Source organism: Eschscholzia californica, unplaced genomic scaffold (genome assembly GCF_041429995.1).
Source record: "Eschscholzia californica isolate CP2 unplaced genomic scaffold, dmEscCali1.0.p SCAF_3, whole genome shotgun sequence".
NCBI classification, from domain to species: domain Eukaryota; kingdom Viridiplantae; phylum Streptophyta; class Magnoliopsida; order Ranunculales; family Papaveraceae; genus Eschscholzia; species Eschscholzia californica.
This window is the reverse complement of record NW_028238420.1, coordinates 37568884-37583212: the sequence shown is the minus strand read 5'-3', so window position 1 is coordinate 37583212 and position 14329 is coordinate 37568884. Positions and strand designations below refer to the sequence as shown.

At 35.4% G+C, this 14329-nt stretch overlaps 2 protein-coding genes across 12 annotated transcripts; one reads left to right on the top strand and one right to left on the bottom strand.

Moving 5' to 3' along the window:
• The first annotated feature begins 325 nt into the window (after window positions 1-325).
• Window positions 326-2263, top strand: LOC147550010 (BAHD acyltransferase DCR-like). The gene has a single exon (XM_086669291.1). It carries the CDS (start codon window positions 550-552, stop codon window positions 2017-2019), a length of 1470 nt encoding a protein of 489 aa, XP_086525417.1. The 5' UTR covers window positions 326-549; the 3' UTR covers window positions 2020-2263.
• An 872-nt stretch (window positions 2264-3135) lies between these two features.
• SETH1 (phosphatidylinositolglycan synthase family protein) lies at window positions 3136-13382 on the bottom strand. Of its 11 annotated transcripts, none has more exons than XR_015237942.1 (5): window positions 13289-13373; window positions 12498-12584; window positions 11281-11425; window positions 10645-10733; window positions 10066-10283 (listed from the first exon to the last, which is right to left on the bottom strand). XR_015237942.1 is itself a non-coding variant. In XM_086670162.1 (2 exons), exon 2 carries the CDS (start codon window positions 4175-4177, stop codon window positions 3266-3268), a length of 912 nt encoding a protein of 303 aa, XP_086526288.1. In that variant the 5' UTR covers window positions 4178-4333; window positions 13289-13365; the 3' UTR covers window positions 3136-3265. The 11 variants fall into 11 exon arrangements, 2 of the variants coding, with proteins under 2 accessions (XP_086526288.1, XP_086526287.1); XR_015237945.1 differs by having other exon boundaries at window positions 11281-11377; XR_015237943.1 differs by lacking the exon at window positions 13289-13373 and adding an exon at window positions 12798-12856 and having other exon boundaries at window positions 11281-11377.
• Between the last annotated feature and the right edge of the window lie 947 nt (window positions 13383-14329).

Below are 14329 nucleotides of genomic sequence, written 5' to 3'. Positions count from 1 at the left end.
ATCCACGCCCCATTTTTGTACATAATATATATTCGTCCACTATACGCTATACATTTAACGACTGAAATTACAAAAGAATTAAGATACCCCGAAGATGGGGAAGTCAAATCTCAAATGAGAATTTATCAGCTCAATTAATTATTTTGGTTTGCCCCTTCCATCATTTAAGATATAGATTACTAAAATGATATTTAAATTAATTAATCATTATTATTACTACTATTATTGTAATTAATTATTAATTATTTATTCCTTTTAACCTTTTTCATAAAAAAAAAAATTGGGGAAGGTAATTGGGCCATCTTTCTCCCACCATTAATGGACAAAGATTAATAGAGAAGGGAAGAGTACCGACATCCGTGCCCACCATAACTTAATGTTCATTGAACCCAACTTCTCAATCTCTCCCTTTATAAACCCCTCTCCCCCTTGTCTTTATTTACTCACTCATTTTCTCACCACACACCACCAACTGGAACACCCGACTTAGAGAGAGAGAAAATTATTTTCTCATTCCTAGCTAGAGAGAGAGAAACTCGAGAAAACAAAATGCCTTCTTCTCAAACTATAATTCTATCTAAATGCATAATAACTCCAGATCAAAAATCATCAATCGGAGATCTCAAACTCTCTGTTTCTGATCTTCCTATGCTTTCTTGTCATTACATTCAAAAAGGAGTTTTATTCACTCGTCCTCCTATTCCTTTTCATTCTCTCATTTCTCTTCTCAAATTAAGCCTTTCTAAAACCCTAACTGACTTTCCAGCTCTTGCTGGTCGCTTAAAAACTGATTCCGATGGTTTTGTTTACATCGATTGTAACGACGCCGGTGTCAATTTCGTTGAAGCTGATGCCGGACATTTGTTCATTAAAGATATTCTCTCACCTGGTGATATCTCTAATTCTTTTAAAGAATTCTTCACTTTTGATATGATGATCAGTTATAATGGTCATTTTAATCCGATTGCTGCCGTTCAAGTGACGGAATTAGCTGACGGAATCTTCATCGGTTGTTCGGTCAATCATGCTGTTACTGATGGAACTTCGTTCTGGAATTTCTTCAATTCATTTGCTGAAGTTACTAGAGGATTGAAGAAGATAACTAGACAACCGGATGTTACTCGGAATTTTGTTAAAGATTCACCGGCGGTTCTTAAATTTCCAGACGGAGCTCCGAAGATAACTTTCGATGCCGATGCGCCATTAAGACAGAGAATTTTTCATTTTAGCAGAGAATCAATTCTCAAAATGAAATCAAGAGCTAATAATAATAAACGTCAAGATAATGGATTTGTTGATTCAAATTCGATTGAGTTATTAGGTAAACAGAGTAACGATGATTGGAAGAAGATAAACGGAACTGAAAATCAAAACCCTAACGGTAAGATAACGTCCGTTACTGATACTTTGTTAAAAAACCCCATCTCCGTCGGATCAATTTCAACGGTTGAGATTTCATCTTTTCAATCATTAAGTGCTCAACTATGGAGGTCAGTGACGAGAGCGAGAAAACTTCCCCCATCGAAAGTCACGACTTTTCGTATGGCGGTCAACTGTCGACACCGGATTGAACCACGTATCGACACGTATTACTTCGGAAACGCGATTCAAAGCATCCCAACCGTTGCTCCAGCTGGTGAGTTACTTTCTAGAGATTTGCGTTGGTGTGCGGAGATGTTAAACAAAAACGTGGTAAATCACGGAGATGATACGGTACGTCGCGGAGTAGAGGAGTGGGAGAAGAATCCGAGATGTTTTCCGTTAGGGAATTTGGATGGAGCGTCAATAACGATGGGGAGTTCACCGAGATTCCCAATGTATGATAATGATTTTGGGTGGGGTAGGCCGATGGCAGTTCGAAGTGGAAGGGCTAATAAATTTGATGGGAAGATATCAGCTTTCCCAGGGAGAGAAGGTGGTGGTAGTGTTGATCTCGAGGTTTGTTTGGCACCTGAAACAATGGAAGGACTTGAAAATGATCCAGAATTCATGCAGTATGTGACTACTGCCATGCCCTAATTGATTTTAACAAAGAGGAGACCATTGTTGTACTTTTAAGAGAAAGAAAATTAAGACCCCCCCCCCCCCCCCCCCCCCCCCCCCCCCTCTGTATAATGGTTGTTGAAGCTCTAAAATTCTCTCCCAAGAACAAGAAAAAAAAAAACATTGATCATCTTCCTTTCTAAGTCCCTCAAGTCACTAATTTTTACTCCAATGTGCACAATTATCTACAAGAAAATAATACTAGTAGCTATTTACCTTAGGCTGTGTTAGTATTTCTTTTATATCTGGCTTGTTTGACTAAGAGGCATTTAGGTTTGATTTGTTTTGGTAGGGAACAAATAAGCTATTTGAGGTAATTTCTAAACAACCATATCTCAATACAAATCTATCTTATGTCAAAACCATCCAAAATCAGCTCATAACATCTATCTATAAGGATATGCCAACACATCTATATGGTTGGCGAACGCTAGACACAAATCTGATACGAAAATCTAACATTCTGCTAATTTAAATTTTAGCTCAGCGTACGGGGAAAAATATAAACACCAAGTTGGGTTGGTACAACTTGTTCAAAAGGTTTTTTGTGGTACAACTAGGAGTTGCACATCTACTTGAAGAGGTGCAACTTGAAACTCCAAGCTAGGGAGGACAAACAAGACATGATATGTGTCACACAGGTGACTGGACTTGGTACTACTACTGATCTTAGATTGCAATCTCTCTGAAAGAGACCTTCCAATAATTGAAGAGTGGGGTTTTAGTGCATAAATATCTTAGGGTACTTTTCTAAACAGTGAGGCTAGGGGGACCGTCCAAAAGGACCCCCAAGTGAACCGTATGAGAGAGGAACCCCGGTTTCTCTCTCATCACGTGACTTCGGTTCACTTGGGGGTCCGTTTGGACGGTCCCCCAAGAGTTTTTGTTTTCTAAATCTTCTCTTTATTTCCTAACATATATCTCTCACTGTCCTAAGGAAAACCCCTATTGATACAAAAAAGAATTTCACGTTTTTCTTTTCATAAACGGAGCGGAAGATAAGGAAAAACCCTATTAATTGAAAGGTCGGTGTATTAATCAACTCATCAGCTCATACTAATTAGAAAACACAGAAAGAAAAGAAAATCCGCATACTCAACCACTTAAAATTAGAATATAAATTTCTAACTCTTCGGGAGAATTGAAATCTTCATATCTATGAGAAAAATACAAATGAGAAGAATTTAACAAATTACAACTCCACTAATCTTATGTTAATTGTTCATTCAGTTATATCAAAGCATAGCTTAGCTTCATCCCAAGGACCATTAATCTCAAATTTGTATTCTTGGATCTTTATAAGCCAGTATGGACAAACAACAGTAACAAACACTAACAGACTTAATAATAAAGCAAATAGTAGACGATGCAACGTGAACACTAACCCCAAGGTAACCATCATCAACGAAAACGAAAATAAAATATGAAGTTTGAAAGAGTATTTCTTGATACAATAGGTAACGAGTGGGGCGAAGAGGAATACCTGTAGTGAGAAGAGAACGATAGCAAACACTAGGAGTCTTGATGGAAGACGAGAAGCAATAAGAACCGAAGCCACAATTGAAGCATTTAGAGAGATATTACTTGTTAAGGTAGGATTGGTTAGTGCTCCAGGTGGTCTAATAGTCGACCCTGAATAGTCGTGCAAGAATAGATGGAGTATGAGAAGAGTAGCAGTTAGTGCCCATATTGAGTCTGAGCTTATCGATCGAGTAAGTGTGTGATATATTGGAGCCAAGATGTATAAACCACTAATGAAGAATGAAATATTGAGAAGGTATTGGAAAAGAAGATTGACAGAGAGGGTTTTTGCTGTTAGGAGAAGAACTAAGAAGCCTGATCCTAGAAGACCAACATCAAGTAGCAAGAGAGAAGCTTCGCTAATGCTGGATCCTAATGTATAAGTCCAAACACAAACAACAAGCGAAACAATGCATAGATACTGGGAGATTGAAACAGAGTCTTGCATAACTTTCAGCATGTCGCGTTTCACGACATTGGTGTTCATGACCATACCTTCGAGGAAAGACTCGTCCGTGTAGTTGTCGTCATACCCGGGTTGCATTCCTCCATATGCCACTTTTCGCCATTTGGGTCGGGAGAGAGATGGGTTCTCATTTTCTCTGCCCTCCATTGATAGATGATGAATGAAGTAACCCTTTATTTTGCGACAACAATCACAGAAACAATCTAAATTCTGCCAAGTGATTGTTTGTGTTTGTCATTTCGCCTAAGCTTTCTAACAACTCAAACACAAAATCCTCTTCAGGTTAATATCAGCAGAACGGGCCTGCACAAAAACGCGGAACCCGTTTAGGTCCGAATTTACAGTATAAGAGAATAGAGTAAACACCCAATATCAAGACCAAGTTCCGAATTATCAAATAGCCTTTGGCCTCCAGAAACAAAAAGGTTGAGCTCTACCACTTTGTAATTTATGTTCTTCAGAAAAAACACGAAATGGAAGAGCAATACAATTTCTTGAAGCTTTATCTTGAACTACCTCTAAAATTTGAAAAGAAGATCATACAACTACGCTGGTTGTGCCAAAGATGAAGGCTAATCATCAAAAACCTAAAACATGAAATCGAAATTCCTAGCGAACTTAACAAAAATTTAATGGTGAGGAATCAACTTGAATGTAATCTTCCGCTTATCCTAAACAAAAAAATGAATTGAACTCGAGCATCGACAAAAAGAGGATAATTTTTTTTGTCAAAAATGAAATGATTTCCAAGTTAAATCACAAACATTCTCACATTATGCCAAAGCAAACCTCAATGTTTAACTTCTGAGAGGAAGATAAGTCTAAATGATCCATAAGTAAAGAGTACACACATCGGAAGATTTCAGATAAAAAATCTATAAAATAAAGAAGGATCTGATAGAATCAATGAGAAAAGAAAGCCCTATTTCTTTGTTCAGAATTACAAATTGAAATGGTGATTCGAATACTAATGATCCATAGAAACACCAAACCGAGACCGTAATGCTAATTAACATTTGCATATCAAAGGGGGAATTACTGAAACCCCTGCCTTTTGATAATCTGATTACTGAAACCCGCACCTTTTATTAGTAATTACTAAAACCCCCGCCTTTCGTTAGATTTAACTTTGATATTTTCAATATTACTTTCTTGCCCTCTTACGTTTTACCACATCTTTTGATAATCTGATTACTAAAACCCCCACCTTTTCTAACAGGCTTGCCCCCTTACGTTTTACCCCACCTTTTGATGATTGATTTACGTTTTACACCAGGTATTTGAAATGAATGGACAAGATCAAAATGGAGGGCCAAGATGACAACAAATTATGGTCGTTTTTTGACCATTTTTTGCTCCTTTTTGAGCCTTATTTTTTCTATTTAAAACTATTAAACCACCCTACAAACTTCATCCCTATCATCAATAACTACTACTTGACATTTATTTAATGGCTTCTTCAAGTTCATCAAATGTGTATCAAAATGCAAGATCACCTAATGGTACTAGATAATCAACCATTCTCCGGCATCTGCTTCCACTTAACACTATTAGTAATCTTTTTCCGTTATGTGGAAGAAAACATATATACGAAATCTTGATTAATTCCTTAGTATTTTTCAATGCTTGAATTATCTTGTAAAGAATATACCTAATGATATTAGATAATCAACCATTCTCTGGCATCTGCTTCCACTTATATCATCAATAACTACTACTTGACATTTATTTAATGGCTTCTTCAAGTTCATCAAATGTGTATCAAAATGCAAGATCACCTAATGGTACTAGATAATCAACCATTCTCCGGCATCTGCTTCCACTTAACACTATTAGTAATATTTTTCCGTTATGTGGAAGAAAACATATATACGAAATCTTGATTAATTCCTTAGTATTTTTCAATGCTTGAATTATCTTGTAAAGAATATACCTAATGATACTAGATAATCAACCATTCTCTGGCATCTGCTTCCACTTAACACTAAAGATAATGACGTCAAATCCAAACACGGGAACTAAGACATATAACACCGCAACCTAACTTGTGATATGAATATTAACAATTTTGCAGGATTTAACAAACACGACCATTTATTCTACATAAAATCACGGTAGATGGTTAAGGGAATTCTGCACCAAGAAATTATGGAGAAATCATATATACATGTTAGAACTAACAAAAATAGACAAGAGGACCGTATGAAGTACGAACCAATTTGATTTCATGAAACACACAACAACCTAATCTTGCTTTTAATAAGTCAGTAGGTAATTTGAGGTCAAGTAGATACATAATTCTCATCTCTTTAGGCTTAACATATGCGAAGAAAGCGTGTGTTTTAACCCTTGTAAGAAGATAATTTGTAAAACATAAAATCAGCAAAATGGACTAAGATGACCTCTAATTACTGATTTCACTTGATCAGGTCATCAAGCACACCACATCAAATTAATCTTCACGTTGCACATGTCAATCAAACCCTAAAAATTGCCCACTTATCAACGTCTTATACTTTAAATTTAGGGGCAATTACTGAAACCCCCACCTTTTCATAATGCAGATTACTGAAACCCCCACCTTTCATTTATAATTACAAAAACCCCCACCTTTTTGAAAATTCTGTTAGATTTAACTTTATACTTTTAAATATTACTTTGTTACCCCTCTTACTAAAACCCCCACCTTTTCATAATAAACTTACTAAAACCCCCACCTTTCTAATATACTTACTGAAACCCCCACCTTTTCTAAACAAACTTGGACTCTTACTGAAACCCCCACCTTTTCTAATACACTTACTGAAACCCCCACCTTTTGACCACTTTTTGACTGCTTTTTGCTCCTTTTTATGCAATTTTTTTTCTATTTAAACCCAAGTTTGAGACCACCATATAAACTTCACCCCTTCCATCAACAAGTTTTACTTTAGTTATTTAATGGCTTCTTCAAGTTCATCAAATGTGTATCAAAATGCAAGATCACAACAAGAGGTAGTTTTTTTACTTTAGTTCTTTTGATTGATTTATATAATTACTGATTTTTCAATATTCACTATGTTTAGGTTATTTGTCAAATTTGCATGAGGATACTAGCTATAAAGGGTATAGATAGGTAACATTAGCATCATAACCAAAGATTAAACTTACAATATGCAGTTTACTCAATAATGGTACCTAATTCAGAACACACGATCTTAACAAAAAAAAGTTCAGAACACATGAATCTTATATATCAACAGGAATCATACGAATTCAAATACTCTAACAGTACATCCGTATGGAGTTCTAGTACGGCTATAAATTATGTGATAGTATAAAATTAAAATGTGAGACCAGAACAAACTAACTGGACTGTTTCCACAAAACTGAAGCTACAAAATCACTTAAACTGATAGTATAAATTTAAAATGTGTGGTCACACCATTAAGTGATCACACCATTGAAGCTACAAAATCACTTAAACTGATCACACCATTAAGCTACAAAATCACTTAAACTGATCGCACCATTGAAGCTACAAAATCACTTAAACTGATCACACCATTAAGTCTAAATAACAGATTACAAAACCTAATACGAGCTAAGCCTGCTAAATCTACAAGACTACAAGACTACCAACTAAAACTACCTTAATTGATTACATGGGGTCGAACCCAAAAACCTCCCTTACAGGAGGGAAACCACACAATGACACAACTACAACTAATCTAACTTCATTAAAACTACCTTAATTTTAATTTTCATATATTAAACCCTAATTTCATAAATTAAACCCTAATTTCAGTAATTGTCCCAACCCTAATTTCATACATTAAACCCTAACTTCAAAAACACATCAATATCAAACTAATTACCTTACCCTAGCTCATAATACACATCAATTCAGGGGGGGTTTCAGTAGTTTTGAATAGATTACAAGAGAGAGGGAGAGAGAGAGAGAGAGAGAGAGAGAGAGAGAGAGAGAGAGAGAGAGAGAGAGAGCACCTGATCGTTTGAGATTAACTCGGTTTGAATGGATTAACTCGTTTGAGATTAACTCGTTTTTTGTTAGGATGGAGAACATACAGTGGGTTAGCCAACGAGATTCATACTTCGAGCCACCAAAATCCCCAATTTGCTGCTCGGTTTTTGCTCAAAAAAATCTCCAATTTGCTGCTCGGTTTTTGCTCCCAAAAATCCCCAATTTGCTCGGTGGTAAAGAATGGGGTTTCGTTTTGCTGAGAGGGAAGATAGAGTCGGTTATTAGCACCCCCCATTTTTTGCTCGAAGGCGCTCAGTTTTTTATTTCAGAAACGTGGGAGCTTGTTTAACCATTGGACATTTTCGTCATTCCACCTCACTAACGGCCCTACCCCGTTAAATGTGACGGAAAAATTCAAAAAGGTGGGGGTTTTTGTAATTATAATTGAAAGGTGGGGGTTTCAGTAATCTGCATATTGAAAAGGTGGGGGTTTCAGTAATTGCCTCTTAAATTTACTTATCCATTTAAACAGATCTAACATAAACTTCTACCTACAAAAACATCTAAAACAGAGTTTCTAACGTTGCTAGACTACTATAATTATTCTTAAAATTGAAACATAATAATAATCTACTTCTACTCTATGACTAACTTTTCTAAAAGCAAGACCTATGGATTCAAATTATATGGTTATTTTCACCAGCCAAAATACCATTCCAAGCAAACATATTTCTCTGAGGCATTTCATCAAACATGTTATACCCCATCCGAAAATTACTAATTCGAGTTACCTAATTGGAGTAATTCGAATGGAGAGAGAGAGGGGAAAAAACGAACCAGGTATACTTCGGGGTAATTCGAATGAAGAAAAAGAGAGAGAGAGAGAGGGAGAATACCTAGTAGAGAGAGATGCTGGTTTCGTCGAACTTCTTGATTTCGTCGACTGGTTTCAGAGAGGGTTGGGAGAAATCACGACTAAAACTCCTGTGATCTGATTAGGGAGAAGAGGGTTTACGATATAAGCGCCCAACCTTTAAGTCGAAGGCGCCCAATTTTTCTGGTCTGTTTCATAGGTGCGAATTTAGTAAATGGGTCTTTTGGTAATTCCCTCCCACTAACGGTTGGATTCCGTCAAATCTAACGAAATGTGGGGGTTTTAGTAATTACTAATAAAAGGTGGGAGTTTCAATAATCAGATTATTAAAAGGCGGGGATTTCAGTAATTCTTCCCATATCAAATGATTTCATTAAACTAAAATATTGAGTTCAATGCCAAGTAAAATTTGGTTTATCCTTGCTAAGTAGGGGTGTACAATTAGTATCCGAACCGACCAAACCAATCCAATCCAAACATATTTGGACGGTTTGGACACCGATACAATGGTTATCCGGATTGATTTGGATAGTAAAATATAGAAACCGAGTGGTTTGGTTCAGTCTATGGATTTGCTTGACGGATAACCGAAGAAACCGAACCAAATCATTTATTATTACTTTCTATATATTATATACTAGGGTATAGCCCGTGCCCCCAGCACGGACCTCTCATGGAAATCTTGAACTTATTTTCAGATGAGGTAAGTCTTTTAATACGATAAAGAAGGTGTCGTTTGTTGTTTTTTCACTTTTTTTTTCCGGAGTATAACATTGTATAAATTAAAACGGAGCGAAAAAACATTTAAGAAACTCTAAAAACATTAAGAAAGAATATTTTAGGTACTAAATGAACAACTTGCAAATGATTATTTATGCTTTTCTGGTTCACACCATCATCCAAAGACTTTTTTATATAAACCTAGAAACCAACAAATCTAGAGGTTCCTTGGCCAATTATAAATGTTTTTGACGTACACGTTTGTATTTTACTTATTTTTACTCTTGCTAAATTTCTAGTCTATATTTACAAGCCTACATCTAATAATGAGATCTATTCCTTTGTCAATTTTAAACGTCATCAGGGCTTTGTTATAGCATTTTGTTTTAAGATCAATCATCTAAAAATAGGTTAGTCAACCAAACAACTTTGAATGAGTCAGATTTGAAGATTAAAACGAAAATAGATAAAGCCAAATAAATTCCTAACCAGAAAATAAATTTAAAATCATTATCTACAAGAAATCCGGTGTCCATCACACATTGTACAAACTCAGAAAATAAAATTTTGTGCTGTTATTAGCCACCTAATCGAAAGCAAGTTATAAAATCATCAACTCGAAAATGTTGCAACGGAATTGTCGAACTCTTACTCTCTACCAATACTTGCAGCTTCAACTTCCATCTTGAAGGTTACTATAAGATAATAATATTAACAAAAAATTCATTAATTTAATAAAAAATTTATGATAATAGATGAAAGTTAAATATATTACATTTGCAGATCTTGTGCTTGCCTAAAACACCTGAGTTCATGATAGTTTATAATTAAATCTATAACTTTTGTTTATTAGTCTTTTTATTGAAATTAAACAACAACTTGAAATTCTCGATGGAACCTTGTGGATACTTCCTATATCCCCTAATCCCTGCAGCTTTAGCTTTCGTTTTCGGTGAAAATTACAATAAAATTTATAAGAAAATTCACTTTTGTTTAATATGAAAATTGATGATAATGAATCAAAGAACAAACTAAAATAATTAAAGAAGAACTGACCAAAATTAACTTTGAATTCCAACTGCACCGAATTCCAACTGGGTATGTCTCCCTACTCCTTGAAGCATAAGCCTTTCTGCCTCTGAAACCTACAATAAAAACACACTTAAAAAATGATTTATCATTAACATGAAAGGTGATGATAATGAGTGAAACTGAATTCAATTTCCTACCAAGCTCATGTTCTTCGCTTAAAGTAACAAACCAAAATAGGATTCAACCCATTGCTCAACACAAGTTTTGTATAGGTTAATGATGGAAACTGTAACGATACAAACCTATGAAGACAAAGTTCTTACTAAATTAAATTAGGAAATTCATGTGTGAAGTATGGTAAGGCACTGATGAAATATAGAGGATCAATTATATTTAGTCTGCTTAATATTATTTTGCTAACTACATTTTGATATTCGACCATAAAGAAGAAAGCTCAAAGTTGAAAAAAGTAACATCTTTAACAACAAATTACAAATGTATATGGATTTTGATCTACTTAGGCGACCAACCATTTATCGTCAGCATATTTCATAAGTAACTAATGTTTGATCTATTATTCCACAAATCACTTCTATAATATGGGAGAGAGAGAGATAGAGAGGTACTGGGAGAATCTGAAAAGAAAGTGTTATTCAGTACCAATGATTCAGTATTTTGAAGTTGTTCTATTGTGGGCACTTCCTCTTCCTGGAAGGATTCTCTTCCAATTCCAACATAGGACTGTTTTTTCTCTCTTCTGCGACAAATGCGGAAGGACCCAATCCATCAAAAACCAAATTTCTCCCTATAATGGTAATATAAATCTCTTAAGAAAGTTCGAAATCAAAATCAAAGAACTATGTTCAAAGTATTGTAAGAGGATGTTACTGAGTCATACAGAGTGTGCTTCTTAAATTATCTCTGACAAAAAGTTATTAGAATACATTTTTCCCCTCATTTTACCCTGTCTAGATTTACCATTAAAATACACATTAATATGAAAATAACCAACGAATGAAGCCTATAGTTTTGTTCAACTCAAAAGAAAACTATATGTAAATGACCGCCATATCTTCTTATTATATATTTACCTACAGTTTATTCGAGAAACAAAACAAAGACAGCTGTTGCTCCATCCCAGATATAATTATACTACTCACATTCTTGCAGTTCTAGAATTACCCTTCGCAGCTAAATCTACAAGAATGATTACAAGAGACCTAAAGCATTTTGACAATCTCTGGTCTATAATATAAGAAAAGATCTAACCTTCGCAAATAAATATTAAGAATATGTAATATTTTAATTATATTCACATACAATGGTTATTTGAAAATAATTTAGGCATACACATAGAAGTAACTTCTGGCTATTCATAAGTTTGGTCATTTGAAAATGGAATAAACACTCCTTTTACTCATGATTCTGGACACAAAGCATACAAGTTTGGTCATTAGAAAATAATTGGGACAAATCTTATTAATGTTTGAGAGCTGATTAAAACGTCCGAGATCGTTCATCTTCATTAATGTTAGTTTCCACCATAATAGATGACAATTTTACTTTTGCTCATACCCACTGTGAAATCAATCCATTTAGCCCTAAAAAGTATGAATCTTGAGAACCATGTTAGGGTTTCAGTAGGATTCTCACTTTCAGTTCTAGAAAAACTGCATAGAGAAAATAGAAAAGATTTGGGTATGGTTTTAAATTGTCTTTCAGAATATAGATCATCTGTTACGGTGGAAACTAACATTAATGAAGAATCAGACATGGAAGCTAACTTGAAGAGATTTGAGAAACGACTATACTTCATATCGGTTTCCCCAATTAAATGACAATTTTCTGTTGGTACCCAAACCCAACTTGAACGTTACCTCAATATATCGGGGCAAAAGAAGGTGGATGTTGATCACATATGATTTATGAATCACCGGTTTGTTAACTTGAATCCTCTTCAAAGACTGAAAACACAGACAAATCTTATTAGTATTTCAGATTTAATAATCTATAATCAAAAAACCTATAATGTGGTTTTTTCTTCAAATCGTATAAATTAAATTACCTGTACAATAATCTATAACCAAAAAACCTATCAATACCTTAAAAAACATGGGGTTTCTTCTTCAAACCTATAAAAAACCTGTCAAACCTATAAAAAACAGAGAGGAACTCACCTATCAAACCTATAAAAACATGGGGTTTCTTCTTCTCCATTTAACTTAATAAAAAACCTATAAAGAAAAAAAGACTATATGATTCAATTGTTTATCATTTTTTTCTCTTCCTCGAATGTTGATAAACTATGTCGAATTAATCACATACATGTAGACTTAAGGATTTGTCAGATAATACTATTTTTTATCACTTTCTAAGTATATTGTAGCTAGTTTTAAAGTTGAAAATTCGAAAGTTTGTTTTGGAATTTTTTTGACCTTGATTTGGTTATTTTAAAAGCCCTATTGCTAAAAGCTCCAATTGATTGGAAATGCAACTAGCACCTCCCTGTTAAGTTCAAGATTTCAAAGCAACTAGGTCATTAAATTAATTATTCAATTAAAGTACATGAGAATTGTTCCAATCTACTGGAAATTCAAGGAAAAGACACCTAATCCTAAATTTATGGATATGTAAAACCTAAACTACTGAGCAAAGTTAGAAATGGTACCTGGATGATGAACAAATTTTGAGAGAGAGAGAGAGGCTGGTCTTCTCGTGCTAGAGGAGAGATAGAGAGAGACGAGATACTCTTGGGTAGGGATGGGAATTGGGCGGGTATGGGTGCCCATGGGCACTTGAAGCATTGGGGCGGGCGGGTCGGGCACAAAATTTCAATGGCTATTAGGGTAAGCGGGTTAATCGGGCAGACAATTTTGAAATTCGCCTTATCCATTACCCGCCCAAGCCCATTAAGAAGCTCGGGTAATTCGGGTATGGGCGGGCTGGTAGCGGGTAATCTCATGACTTGAAAAAAAATCACTTTTTCCTCTCCTTTTATAAAATCTCCAAACACCTTTCCTGATTCTAAAGAGACAATGTGGGGTTAAAACTAGACGTTATTTGTATTGTTCCTTTTAGGAATTTAATCTCACATTGAAAACTAATGAAGAATTCTCGTGATATATAATAAAACTTATCCCAATCTTTGTTCCCTCAAAGTCAAAGACTACTTCAGTGTTCAACTAAGAATTCTCTTGGGCCATTGCAAAGCAATGCATTGGGTTCGTGTGATTGCCCTTAAACATGTTGTTTACCATCTCAACTAAGCCTGGCAACATGGACGGTTGGGCTTCATCAACCCATAAAGTTGATGTAATTTGGTTGGTTATCATTGGGGGAGGTTAAGTGGGTGCGGGCATGGGCGGGTGCGCGGATAAAGTTTTAACCCATGCCCGCCCACCAAAACTTGACAGGCTGGGCGGAATGTGACCGAGACGGACGCGGACGTCGATGATCCTCATTGGGCCCGGGTGTCCGTGGACGGGTTCGGGCTCATGGGAAAAATTCCCACCCCTACTATTGGATATGAAGAAAGAGAGGGATGGAGATGTCCCTTTCCTTATATGAAACATCGGGCCTTGAGCTAGTGAGCATTATGAGAAATTTATGTAAGCAACCTATGTTTGCTATGGCAGGCTATGTTTATTGACACCCTAAATATTTGGGGTGAAATCTTACGTAGACTTACCATTTCAACATGCCATACTAT